General features: G+C 42.8%; 1 protein-coding gene across 1 annotated transcript in view; it reads right to left on the reverse strand.

Annotated features, from left to right (window-relative positions):
* Positions 1–19,288, reverse strand: part of ADAMTS14 (ADAM metallopeptidase with thrombospondin type 1 motif 14) — a 109,573-nt gene that overhangs the window by 48,512 nt on the left and 41,773 nt on the right. The window contains 2 exon segments of the mRNA XM_074296528.1: positions 9,140–9,336; positions 17,291–17,447. Coding sequence (XP_074152629.1) covers positions 9,140–9,336; positions 17,291–17,447 — 354 coding nt within the window.

Here is a 19,288-nt window from a genome sequence, read left to right on the forward strand (position 1 = left end):
ATTTATAATCAATTGATGGTACAGGATCCAATCTAAATTCTACATCTGATTTTCAAGCCTCGTCCCCATCTCTCATACTCCCCATCCTACCCATTAGATTCCTTAATATCTGCCCCCTTCCAGAACAATCTATTTTTATTATCCCCCACAAACACCAAGTGTTGGTTGGGTTTTTTTAAGTACTGTTCCCACCAAGTTTAAAAAAATCTCCCTCCAGTTTTCCACCTATCCTTCCCCCCAAATTTAGTCCCTACGCACTGAGATGGTAGGAAGAACTACTTAGCCCAAATCAGTGATCCCCAAGCCAGGAAGGCTTTCAGTTACAAAATAACTCAGGAATATCCTGACTTCTATTTTGCCACTGAACCCAGATGTTTTTGGAGGAGAATGAGGCCGGTGACTTTGCACAGCCCTTCTTAACTTAAATCCAATTCACTTGCATGTCATGGCATCATCTCCCTCACGTAGCATGCTCATCTGTGAGAATAAAGGACAAACTCAGGACCCCACTTCTCCAAGAATTCCTCCCAAATATCCTCCAGGTAGAAGTGACTTCTCCCTGTTTTCACGCTCTCTCTTTTTGATTTGCTGTCATTTATCTACTTCCATTTGCCATTTCCAATTTACATTACAACTATTCTGGCTGTGGTTTGTTTTCCCCAATTAGATGATCAGCTTCTTGAGAGCAAGAACTATATCTTATTTCATCTGTGAGACTCTAGCATCTAACACAGTGCAAATACAGGGCACTTAATACATTTTTGGATGTAACCAATTTTGTAACGAAAGCCCAGGGACTTAGACAATTCAAACTTGGGACAAGTGTGCTGAGGTCTCATCCCTCCTGCAATCTTACTACTACATGCTAGTTAGGGACTCAATGGCAAATCCACGAACACACACCCACACAATACTGACAACACAGGAGGATCATAGAACATCTCTGGACCACTTTTTTCATTTAACAGGATTGGAAACTGAGGCCCAAAGAGATGACATGACTGCCCCCAAAGTTATATAACTAATGAAGATCAGAGCCAAGTTTTAAAAGCAAGCCCTCTGACTCCAAAAACAGCCACCTTTCCACTATCTGCCCAATGTTGTTTACATCCCTCTGGTGCCATTTTCCCTAGCTTTAACGTGTCTCTCTCCCACTTAGGGAATCTAATCCAATAACTTCCCCCCACAATAAGTCCTCTTACAGCTCCCTTCTTCATTTAGGAAATGTTCATTCAGGACCTGAACTAAGCCCTCCTTGAAATTACTCATAGCCTCAAACAGCACAATACAAGCTCTTAGCCGGATGAACTACAAGCCATAAAAGCGATCACTTCCTTTTATTTGCCCATAAACTCCTCTTCCAAGTGCCAAGGGAAGTGTGTCCCCTCCAGGTTTCCTGTTCTGGGACTGGTGAGCCCGTTAGTCATTGCCATCACTTTGGCAGAGCAGTGGAGTCAGCCCTCAGGCCTTGTCCTCATTCTGCCCCTAATGACTAGCTATGCGACTGAGAAAATCACCTAACTTCTCAGTTTCCTTTTCTGAAGAAGGATGGAAAGGCAGTGTGTGTGTCTACTATATACAGATTAGTCTTGGAACCAGAAAGACCTGGATTCAGGTGCCACCTTTGTGCCTTCCTAGCTGTGTGGCTCTGGAGAATTCACCGAACCTTTCAGTGTACTAAGTACTTGTTAATAATAATAATAATAACAAATAACATTTATATCATGCCAGGTACCAGACTAAGGGCTTTACAATTACTATCTCATCAGATCTCATTTGATTAGATTATAAATTGTATAATCTAAGATTACAAGTTTCAGAGAAGTTGATCTGCCCTGGCAAGTAGGTAAAACAATGAATAGAATGTCAGACTTGGAATCAGGAAGACCTGAGTTCAAATTCTGCCTCAGACACTTACTAGTTGTGTGACCCTAGGTAAATCACTTAATCTCTATCTGAAAAAAAAAAAACCACAAAACTCTTATCTGCCTTAATTTCCTCAGTGGCAACATAAGGATAATAATACAACATAGAATTGTTATGAATCAAATAAATAAATTATCATATGCAAAGAACTTTGCAAACCTTAAAGTGTTACTTGAACATTAGCTACTATTATTATTGATATTATTATTGCTAATAACAATATTGATAGAGGAAGTTTCCAATAATACCCACTTTGCACTGTTATGCGAATCAAATAAATAAATTATATATAAAGCACTGTGTAAACCTTAAAGTGCTATTTAAATTGCTGTTATTGTTGATATTATTAATAATAACAATATCAGTAGAGGAAGTTTCCAATAACGCCTGCCTCATCATAGAACTTGTTATGAGAATGAAATAAATAAATAATATGTAAAGCACTTTGTAAATCTTAAAGTGTTATTTAAACATTAGCTGCTATTATTATTGTTATTATCATTACTATGTAATAATATATAAATTATTATATGTAAAATACTTTCTAAATCTTAAAGTGTTATTTAAACTTTAGCTGCTATTATTATTGTTATTATCATTAATATGTAATAATATGTAAATTATTATATGTAAAATACTTTCTAAATCTTAAAGTGTTATTTAAACATTAGCTGCTATTATTATTGTTATTATCATTACTACATAATAATATATATATTATTATATGTAAAATACTTTCTAAATCTTAAAGTGTTATTTAAACTTTAGCTGCTATTATTATTGTTATTATCATTAATATGTAATAATATGTAAATTATTATATGTAAAATACTTTCTAAATCTTAAAGTGTTATTTAAACATTAGCTGCTATTATTATTGTTATTATCATTACTACACAATAATATATATATTATTATATGTAAAATACTTTCTAAATCTTAAAGTGTTATTTAAACATTAGCTGCTATTATTATTATCATTAATATGTAACAATATGTAAATTATTATATTTAAAATGCTTTATAAGTCTTAAAGTGTCATTTAAACATTAGCTGTTATTATTATTACTAAGCTCCCTATCGATATCCATATTCCTATCCCTAAAAGATGGCATTAGATGTATGTCTATAGATGATATGTAGAATTTCCTCCAGCTTTCAATGATTCTTCTCTCAATGCTCTTAACAGTTCTCTATGGCTAAAGCAACTCTATTCTCCCAGTGGTTGAATGCAAGCATTATTGTGTCTCTCCAAATGAAGAGGCTGATATTTGTAGTCCATGACCCCTTTGATGATTTTAGCTGGCCTCTTTTGGAACTTCTCCAGCTCCATTTGTCCTGGGACTTGAAGCAATATTGTAGATGGGGGATGAGACCAGCCACCCACGTCGGCTAAAAACATCCAGGCTATCCCAACCACTACCGTTGTTTGCCCCCAACAAGCAAGATGCCAGCATTTGAGTCACGTGGGGGCTACCCAGGCCTGGAACAAATTCTGTGTGAAAGTGAGAAACTTTCCTCAGAGGTCAGAACCGAGTTCTGAGCTCCAGCCCCTACTCTGAATTTCTTCTGTTGGCAACAAACACAAGCTTGGAAGATACCAGCGGGCGTAACTCATTGGAGGTGAGCCTCAGGATGCTCATTCTACATCTAATAGGGAGTGAGCAACACTGCCTTTAGTGTTGGACTATGCCCTGGCAAGACCAATCCATGTGCAGTGAAGCATGTATGACTGGAGGGGGTAATACAGATGGCAGGAAAGGCTCTGAGAAAGTTCAAATGGTTTGATTGTGGTAGTGGCACTGGCCATGGTGGTGGAGGAAAAGAGCTTTCCTTCCCAGTACTCCTCTAAATGGTCTATGTTTAACTTGGGTATTCCATGGCTATATTCTAGGACACTTCAATCCAGGATTCTCAGAATATCTGAGAGAGGACCAGAAACACAATGCTGTGCTGTGGATATTCACCCTGAGCACTAGAGATAATCTCAAAAGGAATGATGGAGTTCACTCCTCCAGCAGGAGAAGAGAGTGCAGGACCTGGAGTGAGGAAGACATCTCATACACTCACTTGCTGTGTGACCCTGTGTGATCAGTTAATTAACTTCCCTGTGCCTCAGTTTCCTCTTTTGTAAAATGAGGAGGCTGGATTTCCTGATCTTTAAAATCCCTTCTAGCTTTAAAATCTAGAATTCTATAGACAGATCTATAACACTCATCACCATGCCCCCAAGCATCTCATCATGTCCTACTATCTTATCAAGTCAATTATGAACATCTTGTATCCCCAACTACACTAGAATTATTTATTTTGCATCTCTCTTAGTCGGAAGCCCAGTTCTTTGTTCAGACTGGGTACTTGAATAATGCTTTGTGAATGAAAGATGAATGAATGATTACTCCGCCTCAGTCACTGCAGCTGCCCAGCTGGCGTCAAGGCTCCTATCCCTTGGTTGATGCTGCTGATCTATGGTACCACCGATGGAACAAATATGTTGTTCATTCCTCTATCTAGAAGTCTTCAGTATTGCCCATTATATAAAGCACTAATTCCTTGGCCTGGCATTCAAAGCCCTCCACGATCCAGTGCTGTCCCACCTTTCCAGTCTCAGATCATGTTCTCTTCCCGCACACTCCGTGGTCTAGCTGAACTGGACCATACTGTCCCCTGAAGCTTTTCCTTCCTTGGTGCTTTGGCTCACACTTACCCTCTGCCTGCCATCTAATTTCACCTGTTGAGTTCCAATATTCTTTGAAACTCAGCTCAGATGCTACCTGCTTCATGAAGCCCTTTCTCATTCCCCTCCTCAGTGAGGAACTTTTCCCCAGAGCAATCCCACAGCACTTTGTTTTGCCCCTTTTAATGGATTTATCATGTGCTCTGCTGTCTTCTAGTGACCTGTGTTGATATGTTATCTTGCGAGCAGAATGAAAAAGATGTCTTAACTTTGTCATTCACGCTGCTCTAAGAACAGAGTTCTGCACACTGCAAGCAAATTACAATAGCTATATATTGGCTGATTAATAAATGTCTCCTATCTGATCAATACCTGAATAAATCAAAGAACTGAATTGAATAGAATGCTCAGGGTAAGAACCAGTTGGCCCAGAGGCCTCCCCCTGGGACTTGCAGACTTATTGGTCCTACATTCTGATCAAGACTTCTCTCATTGGGAGAAGATTCACTGCTGAGGGGGCTGGCCTTAGCATTCCAAGGACTGGGGCTCCCTCCTGCCCTTGACAATGACCTGCTCCGTGGCCTCAGAAATTTGGAGAATCCCCAAACCTCAGAATTGGGAGGAACTTCATGGGCATGGGCCCTCATCATCTCTGAGTCTCAGACAACTCCCCGGTTCTTATCTCCTAAATCATGGTCAGGACCCCCCTGCTTGGGAAATCTCTGGCATATCTGACTCCAGGGACCAGATGAGAAGAGGATTTGTTCTTAGGCCCATGTGGATCAGCAGCCTCTCCAAGAGATAGTAACAGGGGACTCAAAGACAGGTCGCGAGAGGAAGGACTGGGTCTTCATCAGCTTAGCCGCCCCCTCCACCAGTCCTCACCCCAAACATACCCCCAAAAAATACAGAAAAGAGACAGATGGTATGGGCAGAGTCTGGTATGTAGGGTGGAGTTCACCAAATAGCTTTTTCCAGCTCTTTTGCATAACTCAAGCTAAAATCATTAGGGTTTGGGCAGAGCAAATTTCTGAAGGCCTCTCTCATCTTAAGAGTTCTGTCTACACCTGGGAAGTTCCCAGAATGAGGTGGTTGATCTAAATCACCTCCAGGGTGATTTAGCTATAAATCTATGACAATATTTATGTCTCCCCTTAGTCTTCTTGACAAGCTAGACAGCTCTGGCTGGCTCTTCTGTCTGAGATTCAGAGGCTTCACCAATGGAAGAAGCTGTTCTAGCAGAGGCTTCTACCAGAACTCTTTGCTTTCTGGCCTTTCCTATACATTACATCTTAACCTGAGGGTCTTAGTGGACCTCAAGGTCAACATCATACCAGATTTTTTTAAAAGCTGCCGCAGTGTTAGGCTAAATTAACATAGGCATGGTGTCTAGGTGGAAGGGTATAGTGCTCAGTTCAGTAATATGCCATATTACAGGAAGAGTGATGATAAGCTGGACAGAATCCAAAGAAGGGCAATCTGACCTAGAGATTGTATCATATAAGGAGTGCTTAAAGGAGTCGGAAATATTTGGCTTGGAGAGGAAAAGACTGGAGGAGGATGGGATTCATATCATATATCTAGAGCTGCAGGGACGCTGGGGGTAATCTAGTCATTCTCCTTAATTCTACAGATAAGAGAATTGAGGACTAATTAAAAGGTTTGTCACCCAGGGAGTTAAGTGGAAGATCTGGTACCTGAACATTATCCAACTCTGAATCCACTGATCTTCCAGGATTCAAAGGATGTTAGGTGGGAAGAAAAATTGGCTTTGTTTAGCTTGGCCCCGAGGGGCAGAACTGGACATCATGGGTGGAAATGACAGGTAGGCAGATCTCAGATTAATAGTGTCCTTACACTTTACCAAGCACTGTGAGATGGTAGAACATCGTCATCCACATTTTATAGATGAAGAACCCAAGGTCAAACTGTTAATAAATGGCTGAGCCAGGATTTGAACCCAGATCTTTTTGCTGTTCATCCTTTGTTCTCAAAGAGGACCCATAACATCACAAGACTGATCCCACACTGCATCACAACAAAGATTCAGACACATTCATAAGCACTTACTGTATACCACAGTGGTCCTCAAACTTTTTAAATAGGGGGCCAGTTCCCTGTCCCTCAGACTGTGGGAGGGCCGGACTATAGTAAAAGCAAAAGCTCACATTCTGTCTCTGCCCCTCAGCCCATTTGCCATAACCCAGGCGGGCAGCATCGACGTCCTCAGCGGCTGCATCTGGCCTGCGGGCCGTAGTTTGACAGCTCCTGGTATACCAAGTCTTACAGAAGGCACTGCCAGATGAGGTCAAAGACAAATGGGAACCAGTCCTTTCCCTCATGGAAAGATAACACATACAGGGCAGTGATGTCCAGAACAGAGACTCTTCTAACGGACAATAAATGGAGGCAAATATGGCTTCACGTACAATCATTTTCTTTTTCTTATTTGTAATGTCTTCCTGCTGAGGCTTGCCAAGTTCAGAATAAATGTGAAAAGACAATACTCTGGAGGTCTGGAAGCATTGTAATCATCGGAGTTGTCATTATCTTGTTGTCTAGAACAGAGTACTCTTCAGGTAGAGCTCACCTTCAGCGACCCCCGGGCTTGCCGCCAATCCACAACCCACAAGCCTGCCTCATTGCACCCAGGTCATCAGCTCATTAGATGCTGCTTCTTTCCTTCTTTTTTTTTTCTTTCCTTCCTCTTTCAGTCTTCCCCAAGACAGTTTCCAGGGTAAGAGTCCCTCCTCCTCCCTCCTTGGTCTCACACTAATAGGATTAGCTTTCAGCTGTGTGGTCTTGGACGTGGATTGTGATTTATAGATTCTGGGCTGGCGGTCAAGCACTGACTCTTGCCTTCCACTCCATGAAGGACAGATTTTTCCACCAAAGGGCCACACTTCATCATAACATTTCATGGAGTCAAAAAAGAGTACCAGAAAGAAAAAGCTGCCAATGAGAAGGATTTCTGGGTTGCTGCCCAACTCGACTTGGGGTGGGCTGAGGGGATTTTACCCACTCCAGTCCATGAGATGGCCATCTTCAATACTGTCAGTCCTTTAAAGTGACAACCATTAGAAACAAATTTACTTTAGCTGAGTAGGAATTACTCTGTCACATGCCTCTGCCCATCAGTGTACATTGTTTCTAGCTGGCAGAGGGTGAAGGGGTAAGGATGTGGGGGAGGCAACTTCAATGATGGAGTTCTGAGCTCTCTGGTCATTTTCACTAAATGCCCTCTTTGATAAATACTCATCAGTAAAGTAAAAATCAGTAAAGTATTGGCAACAAGCCCTGAATTCCTGTGCTCCTAACTCCCAGTTAGGACGGACCTTGAAATCGAATAAGCGCTGATTTTGGAGCAGAACCTGCCAAGATCTAATGAGGATTTCACTTTCGAGTCCCATCTGGTATCCAGATATTGCCTGTGTCTGGTTTTTAGCAGCTGACCAGAGAAGAAGTTGCCTCACTCCAAGTAGAGTTAATGTCCCAAGGGATGGAGAGCAGCAGCAGAAGCATAGATTGCTTCCGCCGGGGATCCCTGGGGCCTTGTGCACAATTCATTCCATTTTTTAATCCAAGTGAAACATTCTGGCCTGTGGAATTGGTGGGATTCCAGGTGTGATCCAGAAGTGTCAGAAGGGAGGGAAGGAAAGGAAGTAGAAGAAAGAGGAAAAATACAGGAACAGAGGTCTTTAGTATCAAGGGAGAGAGAAACTGAGGAAAAGACAGGAGAAAGTAATTCCTTCCTTTGCAGAGGAAGGGGACTATGGGTATGGAATGTTACATGCACCATCAGACCATCAGACCTCTCTCTCTGACATAATGTCTCTGACACTATATCGCTATAGAAGTACGGGAGAGAGAGCATGGGTTCTATAGCCAGAGGACCTCTGCAACTACCTGTGTGACCTTGGTCAAATCACTCAAACTCAGCCTGTTTCCCTCCCTGTAAAGTGAAGCGGTCAGACAAGATGATTTTCCAGCTCTTGACCTAATTTCCTATGCTTCATCTGTTGAATTCCCCCTCATTGAAAGTCCAATTTGTGCTCCCTCCTTTCTTGGTCTCTCCTCCTCCTCCCATCCCCATCCCCATGAGGGTTGTCTTCTTTTCTCATTTTTCAGGTATCTGGTGCCCTCATTCCCCTCCCCCAGTAGGAGAGTGATTCCCATTTTTGTCTCTACCCTCAGCATCTAGCACAGAGCAATTAATAAATGATTGATCGATCGATCATGTGGTCTGAAGTATTATAACCATGGATTCCTGACTTGTCCCTTTATTGGAGAGTAAGGTGCAAGAAGGCAGGAACCCTGCCTTATCTACATTTTCCATCACCCTTACCCCCAGCACAGCAGAAACTGAATACACGCTTATTGAATGAATGAATAAATAAGTGAATGAACAAAATTCACCCAGAAGAGACATGGTCACAAGAGAAGTTATTTATCAACTGGCTTTTTCTCCCTGTACCTGACTTGCTTGACAGGCTGCAGACCCCTCTCCCAGTCCCAAGGTAGGCGGGTCTCACTCACTATGTTCATGAGGGTCAGGACGTAGTTCTGGACGTGCTCCTTGCCATGGAAGCGTACCACCGAGTCGTCCACAGCCAGCAGCACCTCGATGGTGTAGTCGCCCGGCTTGGCGTGACGCCGCTTTCTCTGGGCCTCTCCCAGTTGCTCCGCCACTGAGTCCAGCAGGTTGGGGAGCTCCCTGGGACCAAAGTCTGGGACTGCAAAAGGGGAAAGGCCATGGTCAGCACAGCATGAAGGCTTAACCACACCTCAGGACACACATGACCACACATACACACACACACAAACACACACAAACACACACAAGCACACACACAAACACACACAAACACACACAAGCACACACACAAACACACACACAAGCACACACAAACACACACACACACACACACACACACACACACACACACACACATACATAGACTTCCCTCCTAGGTTCTAGATCTGCCAAAAATCCATGTCAGGAAACTTCCTCTGGACCAGACAAATATTAGGGTTCAGATCCACTTCTTGGCCTTAAGGTGCATATCTTTGAAGTAATGGGATAAAATGCAAGGGGATAAGAACCAGGATTCAGATTTGAATCTCAATTCAGTCATTCATTTACTCTATCACTTTGAATTTCTCATTTTCACTCTCTGGGCCTCGGTTTCCCTATTTATAAAATCAAGGGTTGAATGGGATAGTCTCAAAGATCTCTTCTGACCTGTGCAGGCTGCCCATCCATGGGCCTTCCAGGCTTATGAAACCTCCCTACCTTTCACACTCTGGTTCAGTGAACTAGCCTTGCTCCATGTCACACAAGCCAATCTATCTCCTGTTTCTATTTAGGTATGAAGTACTGGGATACCATGTAAGCCAATTATTTTTGTTTCCCTCAGTGAAAAAGAAGCTTGGTCACCATGGAATGAAAATTTTCAACCACAACAATGCACAGTCTCTAGAGGGGTTCCCTACCTCCAAGCAAGGAAAGTTCAGAATCCTTAACCAAGAAAAGTTCAGAATCCTTAGTCTGGCCTTCAAAGCTCCCTACAATCTGATGTCACTCATGTTTCAACCTTAGCTCATATTAGTCCTCATCAAACACTGTTTGAAGTCCCCACCAAACTGGACTACTTGTCATGCTCTGAATTTTTCCACCCAGAAAATTGTTCAGTTTTATCCCTGTGCTTAGAATGCCCGCCCTTCATTTCAGTTTTCACTCGCTGAATTTCTGCCTATCCTGGAACCCAAATCAAATGCTTCCTCCTCCACAAAAGCCTTTCCTCATCCCCAAGTTGGGGATCCTCCTTGGATCACACTTTATTTTGCTTACCTCTTTAATGCATTTATCAATCAATCAACAAACATTTAATATCCACTATGTGACAGGTATGGAAAATACAAAGATGGTATCTAAGATAGGTACCATTGAGCATTAGAAGTACCTGGGTATGTCTCATATTCTCCTGTAGATAGTGGGCTCCAGGAGGGTAGGAACGTAATAATCCTTGTCAGAGGTTTCTGCACACAGTAGGTTCTTAGTTGGCAAAAATGAATGAACATTGGATGCCACACTCCAATAAACTGCAATAACCACCAATCCACACCTGACCATCCTTCCTGATTCTTGTCCCTACCTTCACCCAAAGCCATCTACCCAACATGCAAGAGGCCTTCTTCACTTCTCTTGACCTTACAAGGGTACCCAAGGAGCATTTGCCTCATGATCTACCCATCTTCTCTCAGTCAGACATTCCTTTGCTGACATCAGTGACTTCAGTTCTTCAAACATCTCAATTTGGTGTGTGTTGCTGGCTGCTCACACCCACCATATCTGCCTTTCCCTTGTCCTTCCTGACCAGTTCATGTTTAAATTTTCAGGAACTACAATGTTCCATGACCAACAGATATAAGATATAAGACATTTGGTAGAATATGGCTATTAAGAGACTTGACACATAGTAGGTACTTGGAAGATGCTATTAGAATATTGCCATTAAGAGACTTGATACATAATAGGTACTTAGGAGATGCTATTAGAATATGGCTATTATTAAGAGACTTGACACATAGTAGGTACTTAGGAGATGCTATTAGAATATTTCCATTAAGAGACTTGACACATAGTAGGTACTTAGGAGATGCTATTAGAATATGGCTATTATTAAGAGACTTGACACATAGTAGGTACTTAGGAGATGCTATTAGAATATTTCCATTAAGAGACTTGACACATAGTAGGTACTTAGGAGATGCTATTAGAATATGGCTATTATTAAGAGACTTGGCACATAGTGGGGACTTAATAGATGCTTGTTGAATAAGTGAATAAATGAAGCTGTCTTCTATAACTGGTGGACAGAGCTGATGACATCACGGCTCCCCAAAGGGCTGAAATAAGTAACCTCATTCATTCTGAGCAGGACCACCATTAAGTTATTTTTGGCCAGAACCAGTGTTTCTCCAAGAAGGGCTGCGCAGGCGTGGCACATTCCGGACGTGGAGCTGCCTGACCCTGTGAGTGTCCAGGGATGCAGAACACACCCACCCTGAACAGCAGCTGCCTGCCCAGCCTGAAGTTCCTCCAATAACTCTGACCAAGGGTCCCCTCTGGATGCTTGTCATTGCTCTAGCAAAGTTCCCTAATCCTCCAGCTGGGAAACGCACATGTCCTGGAGGCCAGGGTCCTTTCCCTTTTTTTGGCAGCTGCCCCACAGAAAGCCTCCGGTCCAATCAAGGCAGAGACCACCTGCATCAAGGAGCTTTGGCGACCTGAGCCGGGAGCTAACTCCTATGGTCAGCAGTCACATTTGGTGCTAGGTCAGGATGGGGAGAGAAATCTAAGGATTCTCCATGTTCTCTCCAGCTCTGGCATGTTGTTCTAAGGTCTCTCTGGGCCACCAGGGGGCACCATAGTGCACCAAGCACTCAACCTAGAATCAGAACACTCATTTTTATGAGTTCAAATCTAGTCTTGGACGTTTACTAGCTGTGTAATCCTGGAAAAGTCACTTAACCCGGTTTGCCTCAGTCTCCCTCATCTGTAAAATGAGCTAGAGAAGGAAATGGCCAATCAGTGTCGCTGTCAAGAAAACCCCAAATGGGGTCACAAAGAGTTGGATATGACTAAAAAATAACAAGGTCTCTCTAAGCTCTGCCTTTAAATTCTCACATCCCTCATAGCTCTGGTGTTCTATAAGACAGACTAAGAAGAAGAACTAAGATGCATACGATGCTTCAGGTTCTACAGTTGGGGTCACTAAGGCCTGATTCCCTGGGTCTCACCTTTGCAGGCACTGAGTCTTCCTTGCTCGAAATCAGACACTCAGAGAAGCACAGAGTGCTTCATCAAAGCCCCAGATCTTTAAAGTATATGATGAAGTTGATGATTGGTCTCTCAGCCTCAGGGGAATAGGCCTATTTGTTCAGATGTGGAGGGTCTTTTTCCAACACACAAGGAGACCACCAGGAACCCACAGTGAGAAGGCTTTGACTCAGTAGAGAACATTAAATATAGCTGCACTCCGACCTAAATTCCCTTCTGGCATCCCGCCTCCATCTCTAACTTTGGCCTAAGGTTCACTCCTCTTCATCAGCATCATCCTGAAAATAACTGAGCCTGAGGTGGGAGTCCAAGAAATTCTTTCCCTACTTTTGCCTCTCCTCCCTTTTCTTTCTAAAGAAGTGGCGTTGTAGGCTGGTGGCCAAGTCTTTGGCAAATTCAAACACGGTATCCCCTGAGCCCACAACTGCAAGTTCAAAGTAAGATGGAAGGCAGCAGTGGTCACATGAGGGGGAAGAAACGGCAGGAGAGGAAAAGATCACCCTTCCGTACATCTCAGACCCTCATTTAGCCTGATGGAGTTCTTTTTGCCCACTCTGCCTGACGACCATGGCATTGGATGGTTGGTTTTCCATCACTGAAGGTCACAGAAACATCCAGAGCAGCAATGGATCTTCCAGACCTTAATTTTACAGATGAGGAAACTAAGATAGAAAGGTAGTGAGTAGCAGGATTTGACTTCTAAGTTCAGCACCCTTCCAAGTGATGCTGGATGGCCATTTGTCAAGAATGCCATCAAATGATTCCTCTTCAATTCAATTCAATGAAAGCACTGAATAAACACCCATTATAGGCCAGGTACTGCACACGAAAAACCAAAAACAAAAGTATTCCCATCCTCAAAGATCGCTTTCTGCTCAGAAAGGGAAGCCGGGTGCAACATATGCCCAATTAATTAAACGCAAAACAAATTTAATACAATTTAAGTCTGTCCACAAAAATTGATTAACTACTAATTGTGTGTTAGACACTCCCATACGAGAAAGACACAAGCAACCTCTGCTCGGGGACCCATTAGATTACTGACTTCTGAACTTCCAGCTCCAGAATATTGTCATCACAATAATAACTGATAATAAGCTCAAATTCCAGGGGCAGGGGATACAGGAGGCGTAGTAATACACTTAGAGTCAAAAGACACCTGCACTTTATTCCCGTGCCCTGTCATTTCTGTGGCCAAGAACATAAATGGAGCCTCAGTTTCCTTATTTGCAAAACTGAGATGCTAATCCCATTGTATCTACCTTACAGGGCATCTGTGAGAATCAAATATAACATCAGTCAGAAAATATAATACAAATGTTTATTATATTTATATATAATATAGGATATCAATTATTATTATTTTAACATATCATTTTCAGCTTAGAAAATATTTCTTCCACATTACCTTCTTTGGGTTAAACCAGGGGTCCTCAAACTTTTTAAATAGGGGGCCAGTTTGCTGTTCCTCAGACTGTGGGAGGGCCAGACTATAGTAAAAATAAAAACTCACACTCTGTTTCTGCCCCTCAGCCCATTTGTCATAACCTGGCGGACCCATAAACATCCTCAGCCGCAGCATCTGGCCCGCCGGCCTTAGTTTGAGAACCCCTTGGTTAAACGCTGACTCTGCCAGTAGCTTTGTGCCTAGTCATCCAACTGTCTTGTAACTTGGTGTTCTCATCAGTAAAACAGGAGATTTGAATAGGATCACCTGCAAGATCCTTTCCAGCTCTAAATCTATGACCCTAGATCCTTACAGCTATCCAGTGTTACTGTAACTATAATTATGCCCATCTCACAGATGAGGAAATCAAAGCACAAGGAAGTGTGAATTGTTTAATGTCTGGAACATATTAAGAGTTAAGCTAAGAATCTTCTGATTCTTGAGTCCGGGACAATTTTCATTGAGTCCAATCAGCAGGATCAGAGCTACCCTCTCCCCAAAGGAGATGATGATTTGCCTTTTTTTTTTTTACCAGAAAAGCATGTAAACTGATTTAGCCCCAGGAACAAATCACCCAGTCCCAAGATTGGCTCTCAGCCTGAACACCAGCCTTCTGGGAAAGTTCCCAAGTGAACCACCTGCCATCCCAAAGAGATGAGATCAGCCACTCAGGACTCCCCCTTCACTCATCAACTCAAAGACCTTCCCCACGTCTCCAGCTTTCCCCTCTTTTATTAGCAACTCTTAAAGAGCAGCTGGTACTTTGTGAAAAGACTTCTATTTTGAGGCAATTGAGCCTTGGGGTTTCCGTGAGTTTCCCAATCTCATCCTCAGCCACTCCCAAGCTACTAGTTTCAAGAAAGAGCATGTCTGTTCTAGAAGATTGCCATGTCTCTGTATAAATAAATCTTCACACCTTCTTCTGGCCCAAAGGCACTTCCTGGCCAGGTTCCATTAGGGCCAGCACTTAGCCAATGACTGCAAAGCAGGATGAGGTCTAAGTGACAAGACCACTGAAAGTGGCAGGTTCCCCAAGTGATCCTTCGAAGGGTCCCTGACCTTGTTTAGGGAGGTGACCAACTCTCACATGTTAGAATTAAAGGGATCAAAGGGCTCTGCAGAAGGTAGAGATGAGAAAAGACAAACAATGGGAGAAACAGCAATGGGAAGGGTCTGCATATTTCCCCCAAACATGGAGCAGAATGAAATGACAAGCAGGGCCTAGTATAGTCCCTGATACTCAGGAAGCACTTAATAAATGCCTGTTAACTGACAAAAATGTTTCTTGACTGATGACAGGAAGAGGGCTGGTATAGAACAGCAGCATGGGATAGTAGATACATAAGACTTGAGTTCAAATCTTGCCTCTGATATTTACCAGCTAAGAGACCACAAATAGATACCTAAACTTTTCTGACCCTCAATGGGTTTCTGGGAAAAGGGGCTATAATTATTATAATGTGTGTAGTCCCTTCCTGGCAGTGTTGTTATGGGGTTCAAATGAGGTGATGGGTAAAAAGCCCTCAGCAAAATCTGGAAGAACTATCTAAATGTCAGCTGTTATTATTGGATCTAAAGTGATGGTGAGAAAGCTGAATAAAAGGGAGCAGATAAGGAAGGGGAGGACACAAGGTGCCACAAAACCCTGGTGACTATGGGCATTTAGTCACAGGGTTGAGGACCTGGAGCTGGAAGGGACTTTGGAGTCCTCTGGCTGTGCCCTTAACTTTACAGATAAAGAAACTGAGGTCCAGGGAGCGTAAGTGACTGGACCTCCATCACAATCCTAGGAAGCACAAAAGTCAGAAGCTTAGCTCCATCCTCCAGACACTAAATCCAGAGCTCTCTCCATGGTACCAGATTGCCTCATCTTAAATTCTGTATTAAAACCCTTCATCCTAAGGGTGGAAAAGGAAGAAGTCATTGAGGAGTGTAAATCTATTGGCCAAGAAGCCTTTGTTCCAGTGAAGTCATTGTTACACAGATGGGGATAAGCCCCAAATCCATTCAGGTCCCTCAAAACATAATAGTGGCAAGTAGAAAGAATTAAGACCTCTAAATCTCTACTTAGAGGGGAAGAGTTCTACAAGATACAAAGAATAATCTGTGTTCATGTATAATGATTGTGGAAGAGGGGAAGGGGGAGGAGAGAAATAGGGAGAGAGAGGGAAGAAGGAAAGAAATAAAAAGGAAGGAAGGAAAGAAGGAAGGAAGAGAAAGGAAGGAAAGAAGGAAGGAAGGAAAGAAGGAAAGAAGGAAGGAAGGAAGGAAGGAAGGAAGGAAGGAAGGAAGGAAGGAAGGAAGGAAGGAAGGAAGGAAGGAAGGAAGGAAGGAAGGAAGGAAGGAAGGAAGGAAGGAAGGAAGGAAGGAAGGAAGGAAGGGAGAGAGGGAGGGAGGGAGGGAGGGAGGGAGGAAGGAAGGAAGGAAGGAAAGAAGGAAGGAAGAAAGGGAGGAAGGAAGGAAGGAAGGAAGGAAGGAAGGAAGGAAGGAAGGAAGGAAGGAAGGAAGGAAGGAAGGGAGAGAGGGAGGGAGGGAGGGAGGGAGGAAGGAAGGAAGGAAGGAAAGAAGGAAGGAAGGAAGGAAGGAAGGAAGGAAAGGAGGGAGGAAGGAAAGAAGAAAGGAAAGGAGGGAGGAAGGAAAGAAGGAAGGAAGGAAAGGAGAAAGGAAAGAAGGGAGGAAGGAAGGAAGGAAGGAAGGAAGGAAGGAAGGAAGGAAGGAAGGAAGGAAGGGAGACAGAAAGAAAGAAAGAAAGAAAGACAGAAAGAAAGAAAGACAGAAAGAAAGAAAGACAGAAAGAAAGAAAGAAAGAAAGAAAGAAAGAAAGAAAGAAAGAAAGAAAGAAAGAAAGAAAGAAAGAAAGAAAGAAAGAAAGAAAGAAAGAAAGAAAGAAAGAAAGAAAGAAGAGGAGAGAGAAGAAAGAGAAGAAGAGAGAAGAAAAGGAAAAAGGGAAGATAGCAAGGCACAGAAAGAAATATATTATCTTTAAAAAGATAAATTTATCATGACCAATTATTCCCATTTTTGAGATAAAGAACCTAAGGACCAGAGAGAAGAGGCCCATTGCCTGAGATTTGCCCCCTAGGGATGTGGTAGTGTGGTTTAGACCAGGGTTCGTATTCTGTAAGAGAAAGAGGGCAGAAGGACAGATTCGGTCCCAGGTCTGTTGCTAATAAGCTGCAGGGCCTGGAACACTTCACTCCACAGGCTCTCAGTGGCTTTTCTGTCAAGTGAGAATAATAATGGCGGCACCTCCAACCTCATGGGCTCTCATAAATATGAGGTTGGCCGACACTATAAACCATTCTCTAAGTCCGAGAAGCTATAGGACAATTAGCTGTTATTGCTGCTCTCCTTGCAGACCATCTCCTCCCTCACTTCCCTCTCCCCGAGGCCCTACCTTCATTGTGGAGGTCTCCCTGGGGTTCTGCCTTCTCCAGTCTGATAGCTGCCCGGCTGTAGACGATATGTGCCCGCCCAGTCTCCTCCTTTGCCTGCTGACCCCGCTCCAGAGGCTCGATGAAGTATTCGCTGCTGTCTGTACGGATCAGGCCGGCCTAAAGACCATGGGTGTGGATCAATGAGAGGAAAGAGAAAAAAATAACATATAAATATGTAGCAGGACATATATACATGACATACACATATCATATAGATGTTACTTGTAACATCAATGCATACAGGTAGAGAGTAGAACCCAAAACACATGGTACGCTATTGCGTAGTATTGTGATTAGAAACAGGACATCTCAAACCAGGCCCTAAAGGGGGAACATTACAAAGTAAAACATTTAAAGGATTACTTTGAATCTTTTAAAAGCATAAGATTTTAAAGAAATAACCTTGGAAACAAAAGAGTAAGCATACAATATTCATGACTGCACCAGCTTCAGTAAGCGGACCAACGGTCTTTACAAAAGGTAGTAACCATCAGTTACTTGCAGGGTATCCTGAAGGCTCAATGTAGTCCCAAGCTTTAGAAGAAAAAAAGCTTTTTTACAAGTCTAAAAGTTTTCAAAAGGCTTAAATGGCACTAATACTTCTTGAGATATCCACTATATGGTTCTACATGACTGGCATTGGGAAGGGATGGGATGGGATGGGATGGGATGGGATGGGATAGGGAGGCAATATGGCCTCCCTTAACTTAGAAAACCACAGATTAGCATTAAACACATTGTACTGTATTTTGGTTTATTTTGCTAAACATTTCCCCATGACATTTTCATCTGGCTGGGGACTCCCTTACTGAGCTGGTGGGCTGCACTGGGAGGAAGGCAGAAAATTTAATCCCTCTAGCACACAGAGCATGGAGAGATGATCTTAGAATCAAGAAGATTAAGAACAGGTAATATGCAACTAGTCCTTTGAGGAAAGCTCCTGACTTCCTTATCTCATTTGATCCGTGTAACAATCTCAGGAAGTAGGGACTAGGAAGAGGAAACTCTAAGACCTCTCTCACACACATACAGGCTACTGAGCAACTTCTCTTCCCTCTAGGGTACTATGGAAGACTGTATATTGATAAAGGGAGTGAGTTTTTTCACCCAGAGTTCCCTGCACTAGTCAATCACAGGTCTAGTAAAAAAAAAATAATAATAATATTATAAAGGCATGAGGGGCCAGAGCATGGAGAACTTTAAATCTCAGGGTAGAGTCTGGGGATCAAATCTGACTGTCATCTATTAGCTGTGAGACTTTGGGTTATTCACTTAACCTGAGCTTGAGTGAGGGAAAGATGGTGGTACTAGCTGCATTCTCCTCATAAAGCAGTGATCCCTTGAAGAATGAAGAAAATGGGAATATATTTGGAAAATATAGCACTGAGTTGGGTGAAGAAGGTTGGTGACTGAGCTGGATAAGACTGAAGACCAGGAGAAATGATAAATCGAGACAGATCGGGGATGGAAAGCTTCAGAGCAGTGAGAACAGGTGCTAAGATCTTGGTATCAGCTGAAGGCTTCCAAAGGACTCGGTTTTAAAAAAAAGAACCTCACCCCCATTCCTGGAAGGTCACCCTCCTCACAGCTGTCTCTGAGCCTCCTTGACGTCTTCCGACCCACAATCCCCCCTTCTCCAGAAGCTTTTCCCTAAATCAGTCAATACCCCACCAGTAACCTCCCTGTGGTGATTCTATTTAATTTATCCCATACATATTAATTCACATGTCCTCTCCCCATTAGACTGTGGACTCTTTGAGAGCAGGAATTATCTTTTAACTTTTCTTGTATTTCCAGAACTTAGCTCATTGACTAGAACATAGTAGGTACTTAATCAATGCTTTTTGACGGAGGAACTAAATGCTGGCTGACGGAAATACTTCAAGTGAGTGGGTGTCCCCCTCACTAACACAAGGGCTTGGCAATGGACTTCATATGTTGTCGGGGATAATTTTTAA

This window comes from Sminthopsis crassicaudata, chromosome 2 (genome assembly GCF_048593235.1).
Source record: "Sminthopsis crassicaudata isolate SCR6 chromosome 2, ASM4859323v1, whole genome shotgun sequence".
NCBI lineage: Eukaryota > Metazoa > Chordata > Mammalia > Dasyuromorphia > Dasyuridae > Sminthopsis > Sminthopsis crassicaudata.